Raw genomic sequence first — 17,444 nt, 5'->3', positions numbered from 1 at the left:
CCCTAAGTGTCAAGAGTGTGCCGAGAATCAAATTGCAGGTATTACCTCTAATCATGGACAACACAGTGCACAGTGGCCAACTGCCTTCACTTAACATAGACATTGGAATCGCATTCGGGAGGACAACAGTTCAATCCCACGACCGGCCATCCTGATTTAGGTTTTCTGTGATTTCCCTAAATCATTCAAGACAAATGCCGGGATGGTTCCTTGGAAAGGGCACGGCTGACTTCCTTCCCAGTCCTTCCGTAATCCAATGAGACTGATGACCTCGCTATCTGGTCTCCTTCCCCAAACAACCCAACCCAACCTCTTCACTTAACAACCGAGAGCTGTGTCATTTGCATAGATTTGTCAGTGCTAGCAGACGAGCAACATTGCTTGATCAACCACAGAAATCAATGTGGGATGTATGACAAACATATCAGTTAGGGCAATGCAGCGAAATTTGGTGTTTATTGGGCTCTGGCAGCAGCCTTTGCTAACAGCACAAAATTGCTTGCATGACCTCTCCTAGGCCCGTGACCATGTTGGTTTGCACCCTAGATGACTGGAAAATAGTATCCTGGTCAGGTGAGGCCCAATTCAACTTGTCAACAATGCACTATGCAAGCTGGTGGTAGCTCATTAATGGTGTAGGCTGTGTTTGTATGGAATTGACTGTGCTCTCTGGTCCAACTGAGTTGATCATTGATTGGAAATAGTTGTGTTTGGCTACATGGAGACCATTTTCAATCATTTATGGACTTCATGTTCCTAAACAAAGATGTCATGTCATGGGGCCACAGTTGTTCACTATCGGTTTCAGCTTTTTCGAAAGCTGTTTCACAGAGGAAGATTGCACTGTAGTTCCTTCTCTATATTGTCGCACAGATGACAAAATGGTAGATATCGAAATAGATGACAGGGGGATAGAGAAACAATTAAATTCGCTCAAAAGAGGAAAGGCCGCTGGACCTGATGGGATACCAGTTCGATTTTACACAGAGTACGTGAAGGAAATTGGCCCCTTCTTGCAGCGGTGTACCGTAGGTCTCTAGAAGAGCGTAGCATTCCAAAGGATTGGAAAAGAGCACAGGTCATGCCCATTTTCAAGAAGAGACATTGAACAGATGTCCAGAACTATAGACCTATATCTCTAACGTATATCAGTTGTAGAATTTTGGAGCACGTATTATGTTTGAGTATAATGACTTTTCTGGAGACTAGAAATCTACTTTGTAGGAATCGGCATGGGTTTCTAAAAAGACTCAATGGGCCATAGACGCGGGTCCCAGGTAGATGCCGTGTTTCTGGACTTCCGCAAGTCGTTTGATACAGTTCCTCACATTTGTTTAATGAACAAAGTAAGAGCATATGGACTATCAGACCAATTGTGTGATTGGGTTGAAGAGTTCCTAGATAACAGAATGCAGCATGTCATTCTCAATCGAGCGAAGTCTTTCGGAGTAAGAGTGATTTCAGGTGTGCCGCAGGGGAGTGTCTTAGGACCGTTTCTATTCATAATATACATAAATGACCTTGTGGATTAAATCGGAAGTTCACTGAGGCTTCTTGCGTATGATGCTGTGGTATATCAAGAGGTTGTAACAATGGAAAATTGTACTGAAATGCAGCAGGATCTGCAGGGAATTGACACATGGTGCAGGGAATGGCAATTGGATCTCAATGTAGACAAGTGTAATGTGCTGCGAATACATAGAAAGAAAGATCCTTTATCATTTAGCTACAATATAGATCAACAAGTGGAAGCAGTTAATTCCATAAAGCATCTGGGAGTGGGCATTAGGAGTGCTTTAAAATGGAATTATCATATAAAGTTGATAATCGGTAAAGCAGATGCGAGACTGAGATTCATTATAATCCTGTGGAAATGCAATCCGAAAACAAAGGAAGTATCTTACAGAACAAGTGTCGCCCACTGCTTGAATACTGTTCAACAGTGTTGGATCCGTACCAGATAGGATTGATAGAAGAGGTACTGAAGATCCAAGGGAGAGCAGCGCACTTTGTTACAGGATCATTTAGAAATTGCGAAAACGTTACGGAGATGATAAACTTCAGTGTAAGACTGCGAGAGAGACCCTCAGTAGCTAGGTACAGACTTCTGTTGAAGTTTCGAGAACTAACCTTCACCGAGGAATCTCCCCCTGCGGGTTCGGGGGTACGAATAGGCCCGCGGTATTCCTGCCTGTCGTAAGAGGCGACTAAAAGGAGTCTTCAAAGTTTCGGCCTTATGTGATGGTCCCCACTTGGGTTTGACCTGCCATTTTCAAAATTTCCGTTGTTAGTGCGTGCCATTTGGGGAAGGACGCCTTACATGGTGTTTTTCTATTGGTCCATCGTGCACCTCCATCTTGCATGCTATCTATTGTCGTGTGGAGGGATTTACACCCCATGTCTTCTGGGTTGCCTCCTCGTCTTGTGCGCAATCCCCTTCTTAGCGCCCACGGCAACTGTGGACCCTTTCAACACCTAAAATCCAGCACGGTAGCCAGTCCGTTGTGGTGGGGTCGTCATGTACCCTCTTGGTGGTAGCCCCCTGACCACGCAGGGATCGCACTACAGATGCCAGAGCTGTTTCCTCCCCATGCATGCCAAGGAGTATGTGCCCATCTTGTCTGGGGTACGGGGACTCCGGGCAATGGGATATCGGCCAGGTACCCGTTGCTTTGGCTGGGTGGCGCCCTTGGGGAGAGCCCTCGTTCGGAGTAGGTGGCATCTGGGCGGATGTGGCGCAATGAAGCGCAATAAATCTCACCAAGCTGGTGGTCGCACTGCCACCAGCGTCTCGAAGCGAGGCAAAATTGAATTCGATGCTGCACAATATGATCCTCAGTCGTTCCCCTCGTTGGCTGCGCCATGGGAGGGACGCAGATCTAGTGCCAAGCAGGAGCCTTATGTACCACAATACCATGTCTGCAGCAGGACTGATGGTGACTCCTTTCTTTCGACAAAGCCTATGTTTTCTGTGGAACACCTGGAGGATAAGTTTGGGGAATTGGCGGGTTTGTCTAAAATGAGGAATGGGTCCATCCTCCTCAAGATGTCCTCCCCAGCCCAGTCACGGGCGTTGCTCTTGTGTGATAAGCTGGGAGATGTCCCTGTTACCGTCACTCCCCACAGTAGCTTAAATATGGTCCAGGGGATTATTTACCATCGCGACCTCTTGTTACAGTCCGATGACGAGCTGAGAGCTGACTTGGAACGACGTGGTGTGCATTTTGTCCGTCGTGTGCACAGAGGACCCAAGACCAAAAGGGTGGCCACCGGTGCCTTTATCTTGGCCTTCGAGGGTGCTGTATTGCCTGAGAAGGTCAAGGTAATGGTTTACCGTTGTGACGTCAAGCCATACGTCCCTCCCCCGATGCGGTGCTTCCAGTGCTGGAAGTTTGGGCATATGTCCTCCCGTTGCCCATCCAGCGCCACATGTCGAGATTGCGGACGCCCCTCTCATCCTGATTCTCCATGTGCGCCTCCGCCTGTCTGTGTCAACTGTGGGGAACACCACTCTCCATGCTCGCCGGACTGCCCCGTTCTTCATAAGGAGCGGAAGATTATGGAATTTAAGACCCTGGACCGGCTTACTTATCGCGAGGCAAAACTGAAATTTGAAAGGTTGCATCCTGTCCCTCTTCAAACTTCTTATGCTGCAGCTACATTATCGTCGCCCTCGCGGGCGGCAGTTGTCGCCTCCTCTGTGCCGCCTTCAGTTGGCCCTCGGGGCCGTCCATCTCTGTCTGCCCCCCTCGTGTCTGGGGGCAAGCCTTCCTCTGTTGCCCCCTTAGCAGTTGGGGGCAAACCCCCTTCTGTCACTCCCCCCGCACATGCTTCAGGAGTGACATCTGCTCCGAAACCAGGGGGCTCGATCCCTCCCCCTCCCCCTTCTCTGCCGGCGTCGTCTCCGCCGGCGTCGTCTCTGCCGGCTCCTCTCTCGCGGAAGGGGTCCCTCGGGGCCCTCCCTTCTTCTGTTTCTTCTGCTACCCCGCCGGATGTCAGCCAGTGGCTGAAGGTTCATCCACCTACTGGTCGTAGGGCTTCTGCGTCGTCGTCAGCCTCCGACGCTCCTTCAGAGAAACTCTCCCAGCCCTCTAAGCCAAAGGACAGACGCGAGAAGAAGGACCGGAACGTGTCCAAGAAGAAGGACGCTCCGGCAGTTTCAGTACCGCCTGCTGTCAATAGCTCTGGCTCTGGGGATGCAGTGGAGATCCTCGCCTCTGCTGCAGATCTCGCCCTCACGGAACCCTCGGGGGCCTCTCCTATGGACACAGCTGACTCTCGCTCGGTGGCGGCCGTTGACTCTGCGGCGCCGTCTGCCTCTTAGTCGACTTAACGCCCTCCCAGTCCCTTCCTGCTTCCATTCTCCAGTGGAATTGCGGCAGTTATTTCCGCCACCTGCCTTAGCTCCGGATGCTTCTGAGTGTTTCCCCTGTTCTGTGCATTGCTCTTCAGGAAACTTGGTTTCCAGCAATGCGGACCCCTGCCCTTCGCAGTTATCGGGGATACTATAAGAACCGCGCTGACTGTCAACGAGCTTCAGGTGGAGTTTGCCTCTTTGTTCACCACTCTGTCTGTAGCTCACCAGTACCCCTTCTGACGCCTTTAGAGGCAGTCGCTGTCAGGATTGAGCTCTCGCCGGCTATTACTGTTTGCTCTGTTTACGTTCCTCCGTATGGGCAACTCCCCCGACATGTCTTGGCTGCACTGCTGGCTCAACTCCCGCCGCCATTGCTGCTTCTGGGCGATTTCAATGCTCACAACCCTCTATGGGGTGGGACTGTCTCCGATGACCGCGGTCGCGCTGTGGAGCATGTGTTGGCTCAGCTCGACCTTAGCCTCTTGAACACCGGTGCTCCCACGCATTTCAGTGTGGCCCATGGCTCGTTCTCGGCCATCGATCTCTCTCTTTGCAGCCCCGGACTTGTCCCATCCCTTCACTGGAGAGTGCATCCTGATCTGTGTGGTAGTGACCATTTTCCCATCTATTTGTCACTGCCCCACTGTCATTCTTCTGGACGCCTGCCCCGCTGGGCTCTCAACAGGGCTGACTGGCCGGCTTTTACTTCCGCTGCCACCATTGCTTCTCTCCCACAGGGTGACATTGACGAGGTGGTCCGTGTCTTGACCTCGTCAATTATTTCTGCGGCCGAGACTGCCATCCCTCGCTCTTCTGGACTCCCTCGGAGGAAGTCTGTCCCCTGGTGGTCGCCGGAGATTGCTGAGGCTATTCGCGACCGTAGGCGGGCTCTCCAGCGTCATAAGCGGCACCCGTCTCTGGAGACCCTCATCGCCTTTAAGAAGCTCCGTGCCTTGGCCCGTCGTCTTATTGCACGGCGTAAGCAGGAATGCTGGGAGAGGTACATTTCATCCTTGGGCTCCCGTGTCTCCCCGTCGCTCGTGTGGTCCCGCATCCGGCGGATTTATGGATACCAGACCCCTATGGGTGTCCCTGGAATCTCCCTGGACGGCGCTGTCTGCACGGACGCTGCCGCCATTGCTGATCACCTTGCCACGCACTTTGCTATGAGCTCTGCGACTGCAACTTACCCTCATGCCTTTCGCTCTCTAAAGGAGCGCGCTGAGCGGACGCCGTTATCGTTCCACACACGTCGTTCTGAAAAATACAATGCTCCTTTCAGCGAGAGGGAATTCCTCGCTGCCCTCGCCGATTGCCCTGATACAGCGCCAGGACCGGACTGCATCCACGCGCAGATGCTGAAGCATCTCCAGGGTCTGCCAGAGACACATCCTCACCATCTTTAACCGCATTTGGAGCGAGGGCGTGTTCCCGTCGCAATGGCGAGAGGGTGTTATCGTTCCCATCTTGAAGCCCGGTGCGGACCCTCTGGCGGTGGACGGCTATCGTCCCATTACACTAACCAACGTTTTGTGCAAATTGCTCGAACGTATGATGGGGCGGCGTTTGTGTTGGGTCCTTGAGTCGCGCGGTCTCCTCGCTCCATCCCAGGGTGGCTTCCGTCAGGGCCGGTCTGCTGCGGACAATTTGGTGCGGCTGGAATCTGCTATCCGTACGGCCTTTTCCCGCCGTCAGCATCTCGTTGCTGTATTTTTTGATCTGCGGAAGGCATATGACACAACATGGAGGCATCACATCCTTGCTACGTTGCGCGAGTGGGGTCTTCGTGGTCACCTCCCAGCTTTTCTTCAAAACTTTTTATTGCGCCGCTCTTTCCGGGTGCAAGTCGGTGCCGCCTCTAGTTCATCTTATATACAGGAAAATGGGGTCCCGCAGGGCTCGGTGTTGAGCGTTTCCTTATTTCTAGTGGCCATTAATGGTCTGGCTGCAGCCGTGGGGTCGTCGGTGTCTCCTTCTTTGTATGCCGACGACTTCTGCATCTCATTTAGCTCAACGACTACAGGAGTCGCCGAACGCAGGCTGCAAGCAGCCGTTCACAAGGCGGCATCATGGGCTCTGACTCATGGATTTCAGTTCTCTGCGGCCAAGACTCGAGTTATGCACTTCTGCAGGCGTCGGACGGTCCACCCTCATCCGGAACTTTACCTCGACGGTCACCTACTTGAAGTGGTGGACACTAGCCGCTTCTTAGGACTCGTCTTTGATGCCCGGCTCACATGGGTTCCTCATATTACTCAGCTGAAGCAAAAGTGCTGGCAGCACCTCAACGCCCTCCGCTGCCTGAGCCATGCGTCTTGGGGTGCAGATCGCAGCACGCTGTTGCGATTGTACAGAGCCCTTGTGCAGTCAAGGCTTGATTATGGGAGCCTGGCCTATGGGTCTGCATCGCCCTCAGTGTTGACGTTGTTGGACCCCATACACCACTGTGGGGTTCGGCTTGCAACTGGTGCTTTCCGTACGAGCCCCGTGGATAGTTTGCTGGTGGAGGCCGGGGTTCCCCCACTGCGGATTCGCCGCCACCGACTGCTCGCCGACTATGATGTCCACGTGCATTGCTCACCGGGCCATCCCAATCATCGCCTGCTTTTCCCTGCCAGGGTCCTCCCTCTGCCCGACCGGCGACCTAGGTCTGGGCTTTCCATTCCTTTCCGTGTCCAGTCCCTGCTGTCTGAACTGGGGTCGTTCCCTCTTCTGCCGCCCTTCCGGGCCTGTGCACCCACGCCTCCCTGGTGTATGACTCGTCCGTCCGTCCGTCCGCCTGGACTTGGCACAGGAACCCAAGGACTCGGTTCCGAATGTGGCCCTCCGTCACCGTTTTCTTGCGCTCGTCGCCTCATTTTCAGGCTGTGAGCCTGTCTACACTGATGGTTCCCTGGTGGATGGTCGTCCTGCCTACGCTTTTGCTCACGCTGCCCATGTTGAACAACGCTCGTTGCCGGCTGGCTGCAGTATTTTTACTGCAGAGCTGGTGGCCATATTGCGCGCTCTTGAGCATATGCGTTCCTGCTCAGGTACGTCCATCGTCATCTGCAGTGACTCCCTGAGCAGCCTCCAGGCTATCGACCGCTGCTATACCTCTTCTCCTCTGGTATCCTTTATTCAGGAGTCTGTTTTTGCCATTACCCGCTCTGGTCGTTCGGTGGTCTTTGTTTGGACGTCAGGTCACGTTGGCATCCCGGGGAATGAACGTGTCGACAGGCTGGCCAAAGGGGCGGTCGACGCCCCCACTTTGGCGATCGGCCTCCCGGCTCGTGATTTGCAGCTGGCGTTGCGCCGTAAGGTGCTTCAGATGTGGCGTGATGAGTGGCGTAGCCTGACTTCTCCGAATAAACTGCGGGCTGTTAAGGAGACGACCGATGTGTGGCAGTTCTCCCTGCGGGCTTCTCGCAGGGACTCTGTCATCCTGTGTCGGCTCCGCATCGGCCATACCTACCTGACGCACGGACATCTTTTGCGTCAGGAGGATCCCCCCCTGTGTCAGTGTGGGTCCCGGTTGACGGTCGCCCACATTTTGTTGGAGTGTCCCCGCCTGCGCATCCTCCGGCAGACTTTTAATCTCCCGGGCACGTTGCCTTTGGTTTTATGCGACGATGCCTCCGTGGCTGACGACGTTTTAAATTTTATCCGTGGTAGTCCTTTTTATGGTTCCATTTAGGGGGGACCTGTCCCTTTCCCTTTCTGTGTATCTTGTCCTCGAGTGTCTCATTGGTTGCAGATTTTAATGTGTGTATTCGGATGGTTGACTCTTTCCCAATTTTTGTTCCCATGGTCAGTCAACCAGTATTCGACCCTCTTATTTTCTTCCGTTTCTTTCTGTCCAGTGTTCGTCTGTACTCTTCTTGTCTCTAGTGTTCGCTGCCACATTGGTGTTCTTTCAGTGACTGGGGGGAGGGGCGTCTCCTCCCCCCTTGGGGTTTTCCTTGTTCCGTAAATTTTGTTTAGCCGGTTTTTTGGAATGGGGGACTGATGACCTTAGCTGTTTAGTCCCCCTTAAACATCCCAACAACAACAACAACCGAGGAATCGAGCAGTATATTGCTCCCTCCTACATATATCTCGCGAAGAGACCATGAGGATAAAATCAGAGAGATTAGAGCCCACACAGAGGCATACCGACAATCCTTCTTTCCATGAACAATAAGAGACTGGAATAGAAGGGAGAACCGATAGAGGTACTCAAGGTACCCTCCACCACACACCGTCAGGTGGCTTGCGGAGCATGGATGTAGATGTAGATGAAGAAGAAGAACAACATTCCAGACAGTTTGAGGGAATGATTTGGCAACCCAGATCACCTGACTCAAATCCCATCAGACTTTTATGATGCACAGTCGAGATGTTCTATAAAAACACGGGAGAACTGCCGGATGTCAGTAACGTCCTGCCACGATATTTCGGCACTCACCTGAAGATGGCCAGAAGACTCTGTGCCGAAATATCGTGGCAGGACGTTACTGATATCCGGCAGTTCTCCCATGTTTTTATGGAACAATCAGTACGCCGGGAAAGCTTTAAACATCACACAGTCGAGATGTCAGTTCGTGTGCAATATCCCACACCAGCTACACTTTTGTACTTATATTGATGGCTGTAGGGGCAGCATGGTTGAGTATTTCAGCAGAGGACTTCCAATGACTTCTTGTGTCTGTGCCACGTTGAGCTGGTGCACTACGCTGGGCAAAAGGAGATCCGGCACGATATTGTGAGGTGTCCTGTGACTTTCATCACCTCAGTGTATACTTCATTGGAAACTGTGGAGATGGGAACAGAAAAAGAATTGTGCACTGCTCAGTAATCATCAGACGGTGATAATGGTGTATAATAAAATAATGTGGAATTTCTACTGCCAGTTCACAATTACTACAACATTTTGTTTACGTGGGTTATTTAAACCAACATCTTTAATGGGAAGGACTGCAGTTTTGAGCTTTTGCCATCCCGTATAAATAAGTGACCATAAAAAAGTGTAGTTTGCTGTCTTTGTGTAAATAAATTCACCGTGCATGGCCACATCACGCTGGTAACTGAAGACAGTAGCTCTGTAACTGTCAACAGTGGTCATCACCAGAACCGTGAAAGTCTGGACAAGCCAGGCTAGAAAAAGAAAAATTACTCCACTGTCAGTAGTTCGTGTGCATCTAGCTTTTTTATTAATTTGAGGAACATAGTACATGGGAGGAAGACTGTGTCACTAAGGAGTGGTGTCATATTATTTATTATTATGAGGAATTAGTTCAGTGTGCATATGGAGTTCGCCATTTGATATATTTTTTTTGTTTGAATTCGGATATCAGTTCAGTTCTTTTGGGAATTTAACATTTTTCATATATGACAGCAGATGCCATCCATTGACACATGTTGATGGGATTCATGTCCGGTGATGTGGGTAGCCAAATCATTTGCTCGAATTTCCAGAATGTTTTCGAAACACTGTCATGACAGAGGACTTTCACGGACATGGCATGAATAAATGTATACACTGATATGCAGAAGTAGCAGCAGCTTGAGACCTCTGTAAAGTATACCACCAGCAAATCATGAACTGTGCTAAGCTAGTCAAATATACAATTATGGTAGTTCTTCTATGTTACTCTTTATTTGTGAAACTCAGCTACTTTGGAAAATGCCTTGCCCTCTTAGACTGCTCAGCTGGGGTTTATATCTACAGCTTCACATTAAAAATTTATATAACCTCACTGATGCATTTTGAAAACAGACATTCAGCTCAGTCAAGCTGTGCACCTTGTAACAAGGTGGATTTGTCCACAAACACACATTTAGTACTGGTTCATAGTAATATTCCACCACCATTTGTGGGAAGATCACAGTCATTGTTGAATGTATGGAAAAGTAATGGGACCCCTCTTGTTCTCTACATAGGTAAATTGTCTGACGGACCGAGTGAACAGTTATCTGCCGCTGTTTAGTAATGACGGTGCAGTGAACGGGAAATGTTGTCGTTAAATGACTATAGGGGAGGAGACGAGATGACTTAAACAGAATTTTTAGTTGGTGCTCTTAATGCAAAAAAATGTAAGTCAATGTGGATGAGTAGCAAAGAAGTATGTGATGTTTGAATACAGCATCAGTACTGTGCTGCTCGATTCAGTTATGTCAATTAAATTTCTAGGCGAAGCGATACGAAATGGAACAAGCACGTAAGGATGGTAATATAGAAGGTGAATATTCGTCTTTGTTTTGTTGGAAGAATTTTAGGAAAGTGTAGCTCATCCACAACATTGTGTGACCTACTCTTAAGTTCTGCTTGAGTGTTTGAGATACCCACTAGGTCATATTAAGGTTAGATGTGGAAGCAGCTCGAACTTGTGCTTCTAGATTTATTACTGGTGGTTTTGGTGCTGCTAGATGTATTAATGGTGGTTTTGATGAACATCAGAGTATTATTTAGATGCTTCCAGAATGTAAATAGCAGTCTGTGGAGGGAAAACAATGTTCTTTCCACGAAACAATGTTGAGACAATTTAGAGAATCATCATTTGTATTTGATTGCAGAACAATTCTAGTGTTGTCGACGTACATTTTGTGTGAGGACTGCGAAGACAAGTCGAGAGAAAATAGACAGTCATTTTTCCCTCGCTCTGTTTGTGAGTAGAGCAGGAAAAGATATGAGGAGTAGCGGTATGCAGCTCTGCACAGTACAGTGGTTGTGGAGTATGTATGTAGGTGTAGATGGAAATGAATGTGTGTGTACAAGAACAAAAACCAATCCAGAATTACCCATTTAGCCATAATTTTCATCAACATAACCCCAGCGGTTGAAGTCTAGAAAATCATTGTGGCACACAGCAATCAATGTGCACAACAATCATTTCTACCTGCTAGGTGCCTGGAGCAATTAATGGCAGAAGAAAATTTCCTCGATGCATCACCGACCATTTTAAACTCTCTGGGAGTGACCAGCAGAATTTAATCTGTCCCGACAATACTCGTGCATGTTGAGTTGGATCAGAACTGACCGGGGTGGATACGGAACATAAAAATAGTTGTCTAGCATTCTTCAACTGTCATGATACCGTAAGCAATAAAATACTCATGTGCATACATCGGTAAAGCTGAAAACCTGCATTTTTCGTCAGGTTTCCGCGTTTTTGTCCGACCTCTGTAAGCATAAGAATTCATTGGTCCTGAAGAGGCTTCTGCATAATCTTTGATTATCATCTTTACATAATATTCTCTCTGCACTCTTCTCTAGAGTAAGTACTTTTTATGAGCTGCATTACCCCAGAAGACGGTGTTGCAAGGCAGAATTAAGTGGAGGAATGCAGAGTATACCAGCAGTCCTGTCTGCAGATCAAGAAAGTTAGATAGGTTTGCTATGTGCAGAGTAGGGAGAAATGAATTTACTTTGCAGATCATTTATGCATTCTTAGAACCATCTCAGTTTTCTACTCGTGGGGGTTCTAAAGTTACATGTCTTCTTATCAGCTAGTCATTGTCTGTGTGTGTACCTGTAACACAGTTGTCTTCTTTGTATGGTGGATGAAGTTACTGCTTGTATTTTTCTCTACTATTTTTCATAACATATTGGTCACAGCCAGACGTCACCCATCTGCTGCCCCAAATTTGTACTCTGTGACCTCTGCTCCCTTTTTACCAGCAGACCCATTTATTCTATGTAAGGATACTCCAGTTACCTGGATATAACGTTATTTCTTCATGTAATTGGATGTTATTAAATTTTACAGATGTCCCCAACACAATCGTCGTTACGTGGAGCACTTTAAATAACACTGGCAAATCTGTTGTCGAGTATGGCATAGGTGGCCTCATTTTAGAAGCAAAGGGCACATCGAAGATTTTTCAGAGTGCTGGCAGTTTGGAGAGAATACAGTACATCCATAGAGTTGTACTAGCGAATCTCACATGGGACAGTATATACGGTAAGCCAGATTGTTCTCTACCTCCGTACTTACACATTTTGACGCAAATCTCTCAACACTTCATTTTGGGCTCAAAGGTGCCTGTATCCCTACAAAATGTCAATCATTCAGTATCAGTTTTGCGAAAACACTGTAAGATGGATGCTGTAAACTTATATGCTACCTTGTTGCAGTTTATCACTGTGGGAACCCAGACTACGGATGGTCGGAACTATTCAGGTTCCGAGTCCCACCAGACCCGGAAGGTCCCGTGCAGTGGGTGCCTTCCCTCGCAGTGTTTGGTGATATGGGTAACGAGAACGCCGTGTCGCTGCCATTTCTGCAGGAGGAGGTGCAGAGGGGAATGTACGACGCCATCATCCATGTCGGTGACTTTGCGTATGACATGAATACGGTATGTTGTTAAAGTTATACATTGTGATACAAAAGCAATGGAGAAAACTGTGCAGAAATCTGGGAAAAATAATTGAAGTTCAGGGATGAAAACTATAAGGTTTATCACTGAAGAAAAAAGTACAACCAGCCATACTTTTTGAATTAATGAATGAATGATTTAATGTACCGCACCTATAGCAGTGTGCACATAAAAAGGTAGATGGTGGGTAGATAGACAGAAGCAAGGAGCAGTGCCCTGTATGACATTCCAGCCAGTAGTGCCATGTCTGCACATTGGTTCAACAACAAAGTTAGGAAACTACTGCGAAAGCAAAAAGAGCTTCACTCCAAGTTTAAACGCAGCCAAAACCTTTCAGACAAACACAAGCAAAACGATGTCAAAGTTAGCATAAGGAGGGCTATGCGTGAAGCATTCAGTGAATTCGAAAGTAAAATTCTATGTACCGACTTGACAGAAAATCCTAGGAACTTCTGGTCTTACGTTAAATCAGTAAGTGGCTCGAAACAGCATATCCAGACACTCCGGGATGATGATGGCATTGAAACAGAGGATGACACGCGTAAAGCTGAAATACTAAGCACCTTTTTCCAAAGCTGTTTCACAGAGGAAGACCACACTGCAGTTCCTTCTCTAAATCCTCGCACAAACGAAAAAATGGCTGACATCGAAAGAAGTGTCCAAGGAATAGAAAAGCAGCTGGAATCACTCAACAGAGGAAAGTCCACTGGACATGACGGACTACCAATTTGATTGTACACAGAGTACACGAAAGAACTTGCCCCCCTTCTAACAGCCTTGTACCGCAAGTCTCTAGAGGAACGGAAGATTCCAAATGATTGGAAAAGAGCACAGGTAGTCCCAGTCTTAAAGAAGGGTCGTTGAGCAGATGCGCAAAACTATAGACCTATATCTCTGACGTCGATCTGTTGTAGAATTTTAGAACATGTTTTTTGCTCGCGTATCACGTCGTTTTTGGAAACCCAGAATCTACTCTGTAGGAATCAACATGGATTCCGGAAACAGCGATCGTGTGAGACCCAACTCCGTTTATTTGTTCATGACACCCAGAAAATATTAGATTCAGGCTCCCAGGTAGATGCTATTTTCCTTGACTTCCGGAAGGCGTTCGATACAGTTCCCCACTGTCACCTGATAAACAAAGTAAGAGTCTACGGAATATAAGACAAGCTGTGTGGCTGGATTGAAGAGTTTTTAGCAGACAGAACAAAGCATGTTGTTCTCAATGAAGAGACGTCTACAGACGTTAAAGTAACCTCTGGCGTGCCACAGGGGAGTGTTATGGGACCATTGCTTTTTACAATATATATAAATGACCTAGTAGATAGTGTCGGAAGTTGCATGCGACTTTTCGCGGATGATGCTGTAGTATACAGAGAAGTTGCAGCATTAGAAAATTGTAGCGAAATGCAGGAAGATCTGCAACGGATAGGCACTTGGTGCAAGGAGTGGCAACTGACTCTTAACATAGACAAATGTAATGTATTGCAAATACATAGAAAGAAGGATCCTTTATTGTATGATTATATGATAGCGGAACACACACTGGTAGCAGTTACTTCTGTAAAATATCTGGGAGTATGCGTGCAGAACAATTTGAAGTGGAATGATCATATAAAATTAATTATTGGTAAGGCAGGTACCAGGTTGAGATTCATTGGGAGAGTCCTTACAAAATGTAGTCCATCAGAGAAGATCCAAAGAAGAGTGGCGTGTTTCGTCACAGGGTTATTTGGTAACCGTGATTGCGTTACGGAGATGTTTAGCAAACTCAAGTGGCAGACTCTGCAAGAGAGGCGCTCTGCATCGCGGTGTAGCTTGCTCACCAGGTTTCGAGAGGATGCGTTTCTGGATGAGGTATCGACTATATTGCTTCCCCCTACTTATACCTCCCGAGGAGATCACGAATGTAAAATTCGAGAGATTCGAGCGAGCACGGATGCTTTCCGGCAGTCGTTCTTCTTGTGAACCATACGCGACTGGAATAGAAGAGGGAGGTAATGACAGTGGCATGTAAAGTGCGCTCCGCCAGACATCGTTGGGGGGCTTGCGGAGTATAAACATAGATGTAGTAGATGTAGATGCACGGAGAACGTTTAGTGTCGATTTTCATTTTAGGTTAGATATTGTAGTGGTTCTTTCCCTGTATTGATTTTTCCTCAGATTGCAGATTTCATGACCATTTTTATAAAAGGCAGCTAACTTGGAAAAAAAGTAATAAGTATGATATTGCAGTGCCTGCGCTATTCTGATGGTGATGCACTGTGGCGACCACAGCCATTATGAATTAAATCAGATGAATTCGCAATTGCGAATAATGACCACAATCAGCTGTAGAATGGAATGGCGACAATGAAATTTTTTGCCGGAGTGGAACTCGTACCTTATCGCAAGCGGTCACTTCACCATTTGACTATCCGTGCACAACTCACAGCGAGACCCAAACTTCCATATGTCGTCAACCGTGCGTCTGTGTGGTTGCCACAGTACATTGTCATCAGAATAACAGAGACACTGCGGCATCATATTCAGGGTGTTACAAAAAGGTACGGCCAAACTTTCAGGAAACATTCCTCACACACAAATGAAGAAAAGATGTTATGTGGACATGTGTCCGGAAATGCTCAATTTCCATGTTAGAGCTTATTTTAGTTTCGTCTGTATGTACTGTAGTTCCCCAATTTACCGCCATGATTTCATACGGGATGCTCTACCTGTGCTGCTAGAACATGTGCCTTTACAAGTGGGTCATGCACGATGGAGCTCTTGCACATTTCGGTCGAAGTGTTTGTACGCTTCTCAACAACAGATTCGGTGACTGATGGATTGGTAGAGGCGGACCAATTCCATGGCCTCCACGCTCTCTTTACCTCAACCCTTTTGACTTTCATTTATGGGGGCATTTGAAAGCTCTTGTCAACGCAACCCTGGTACCAAATGTAGGGACTCTTCGTGCTCGTATTGTGGACGGCTGTGATACAATACACCATTCTCCAGGGCTGCATCACCGCATCAGGGACTCCATGTGACAGAGGGTGGATGGATGTATCCTTGCTAACGGAGGACATTTTGAACATTTCCTGTAACAACGTATTTGGAAACACGCTGGTACGTTCTGTTGCTGTGTGTTTCCATTCCATGATTAATGTGGTTTGAAGAGAAGTAATAAAATGAGCTCTAACATGGAAAATAAGCATTTCTGGACACATGTCCACTTAACATATTTTCTTTCTTTGTGTGTGAGGAATGTTTCCTGAAAGTTTGGCCGTACCTTTTTGTAACACCCAGTTTATCTGCCAAGACTGGGCATGCGATGTTCAAGCACAATGTCTGATCTGTACAGGAGTATACATAATGGATGTGTGAGTACAGCTTGTAGACATATGGTTGATGACATGTAGAAGTTTGGGTCTGGTTGTGAGTCATGCACGGATAACCAAATGGTAAGGTAACGGTTGCGATAAGTGGGAAACTCGGGTTTGAGTCCTGGTCTGGCACACATTTTCAATGTCGTCATTCCATTCTATAGCTGATGGTAGTCGTGATTCGCAATTGCAATTTATCTGATGTTTACCAAAAGTGATAAAGGTTTTCCATCACTATATATACAATGTAGTGCAGGTGTCTTTTGCTTATATGCTAGTGTATTTTCTTTCATTGATATTACATTCTGCTTAATGGATCTAGCATGTGCACTTTGTTTATCTTCCATCCTTTTATCATTGAAACAAAAATCAGTTAAAATAATTATTTGGCAGGCATAGTAGTGGGCGGAGGACGAACTTTAGTTGAGGGCAGCACTTGCTAGCTCCACAGGGGAAAAAGATTAGTTTTTATGAAAGCAAAATTAAATTTATTAAAATAATTGTGCTTTAAAAAAACTCAATATGTATGAATTGTACAATAACTGGATTACAAAGTGTAGTTCAATTTGACATTACCTGTAACTGCCCCGATGTTGGGAGTACAAAGTTAGCATCAACAGTTTTGTGAACAATATAGTATAATGAATGTACTTGGCTGCTATAGTCTTCACGGTGGGTGGAACAACGCAGACATGACAAGTATTACATTAAGAAGCAACAATAGTTTACCAAGCATTTAAATTTATCCAAGGTGAGTCGGAAGCAGAAACAGCAGCTCGTTGCGGTGTTCACTCCTTCACTCCAGTGATAGCTTGTCCCCAGGGTAGTCAAGAGCTGGAGGGTAGGCCACGGAACAGAAACGGAGAGCACACTGGTGCTGCTCCATCTCCTTCTCTCCGAGAATGCATCACACACCCGCATTCTAACATGCACACCACTGTATGTTCAGCCCTAAGCAAACTGTCAGATGGTAGTGCGGCTTTCCCACACAATTTTTACACTTTCCCCAGTAACATAATGCAGCATCCATAATTATAAAGAACTTCACTGTATTATCAAGGTCCATACATTTTACTAAGTCGAAGAAAAGTTCTATCTAATGCGTTGCAGCGTAGGGGTGTGCTTAATCCATATGTGAAATGCTGAACTGTGAAATAGCCTAAGGACAAGATGTGGAGATATATGTTTATCTCTGTTCTGTTTATAATGCCATTGGATAGATAAACAATTACACACCAAGTGGCTGAAGGAGTACACACGTGTAAAGGTATCTAAATTTGCAAGCTTTCAGAGGCAACAGCTCCTTCTTCTGGCAGATAGGTTGAAGGGGAAGGAAGAAGTCTGAAGGGAAAGTACTGGTGAGTTTTAGGAAATGTGGAGAGTTC

The 17,444-nt window shown here is 47.2% G+C and overlaps 1 protein-coding gene across 1 annotated transcript in view; it reads left to right on the top strand.

The window, feature by feature from the left end:
- LOC126292221 (acid phosphatase type 7) overlaps positions 1-17,444 on the top strand; it is a 111,651-nt gene that overhangs the window by 14,905 nt on the left and 79,302 nt on the right. Inside the window, exons 2-3 of the mRNA XM_049986088.1 lie at positions 12,085-12,279; positions 12,453-12,673. Coding sequence (XP_049842045.1) covers positions 12,085-12,279; positions 12,453-12,673 — 416 coding nt within the window. The remainder of the gene's footprint in view (positions 1-12,084; positions 12,280-12,452; positions 12,674-17,444) is intronic.

Source organism: Schistocerca gregaria, chromosome 9 (genome assembly GCF_023897955.1).
Source record: "Schistocerca gregaria isolate iqSchGreg1 chromosome 9, iqSchGreg1.2, whole genome shotgun sequence".
In the NCBI taxonomy this organism is placed as follows: Eukaryota; Metazoa; Arthropoda; class Insecta; order Orthoptera; family Acrididae; genus Schistocerca; species Schistocerca gregaria.
This window is presented reverse-complemented; position numbering and strand designations above follow the sequence as displayed.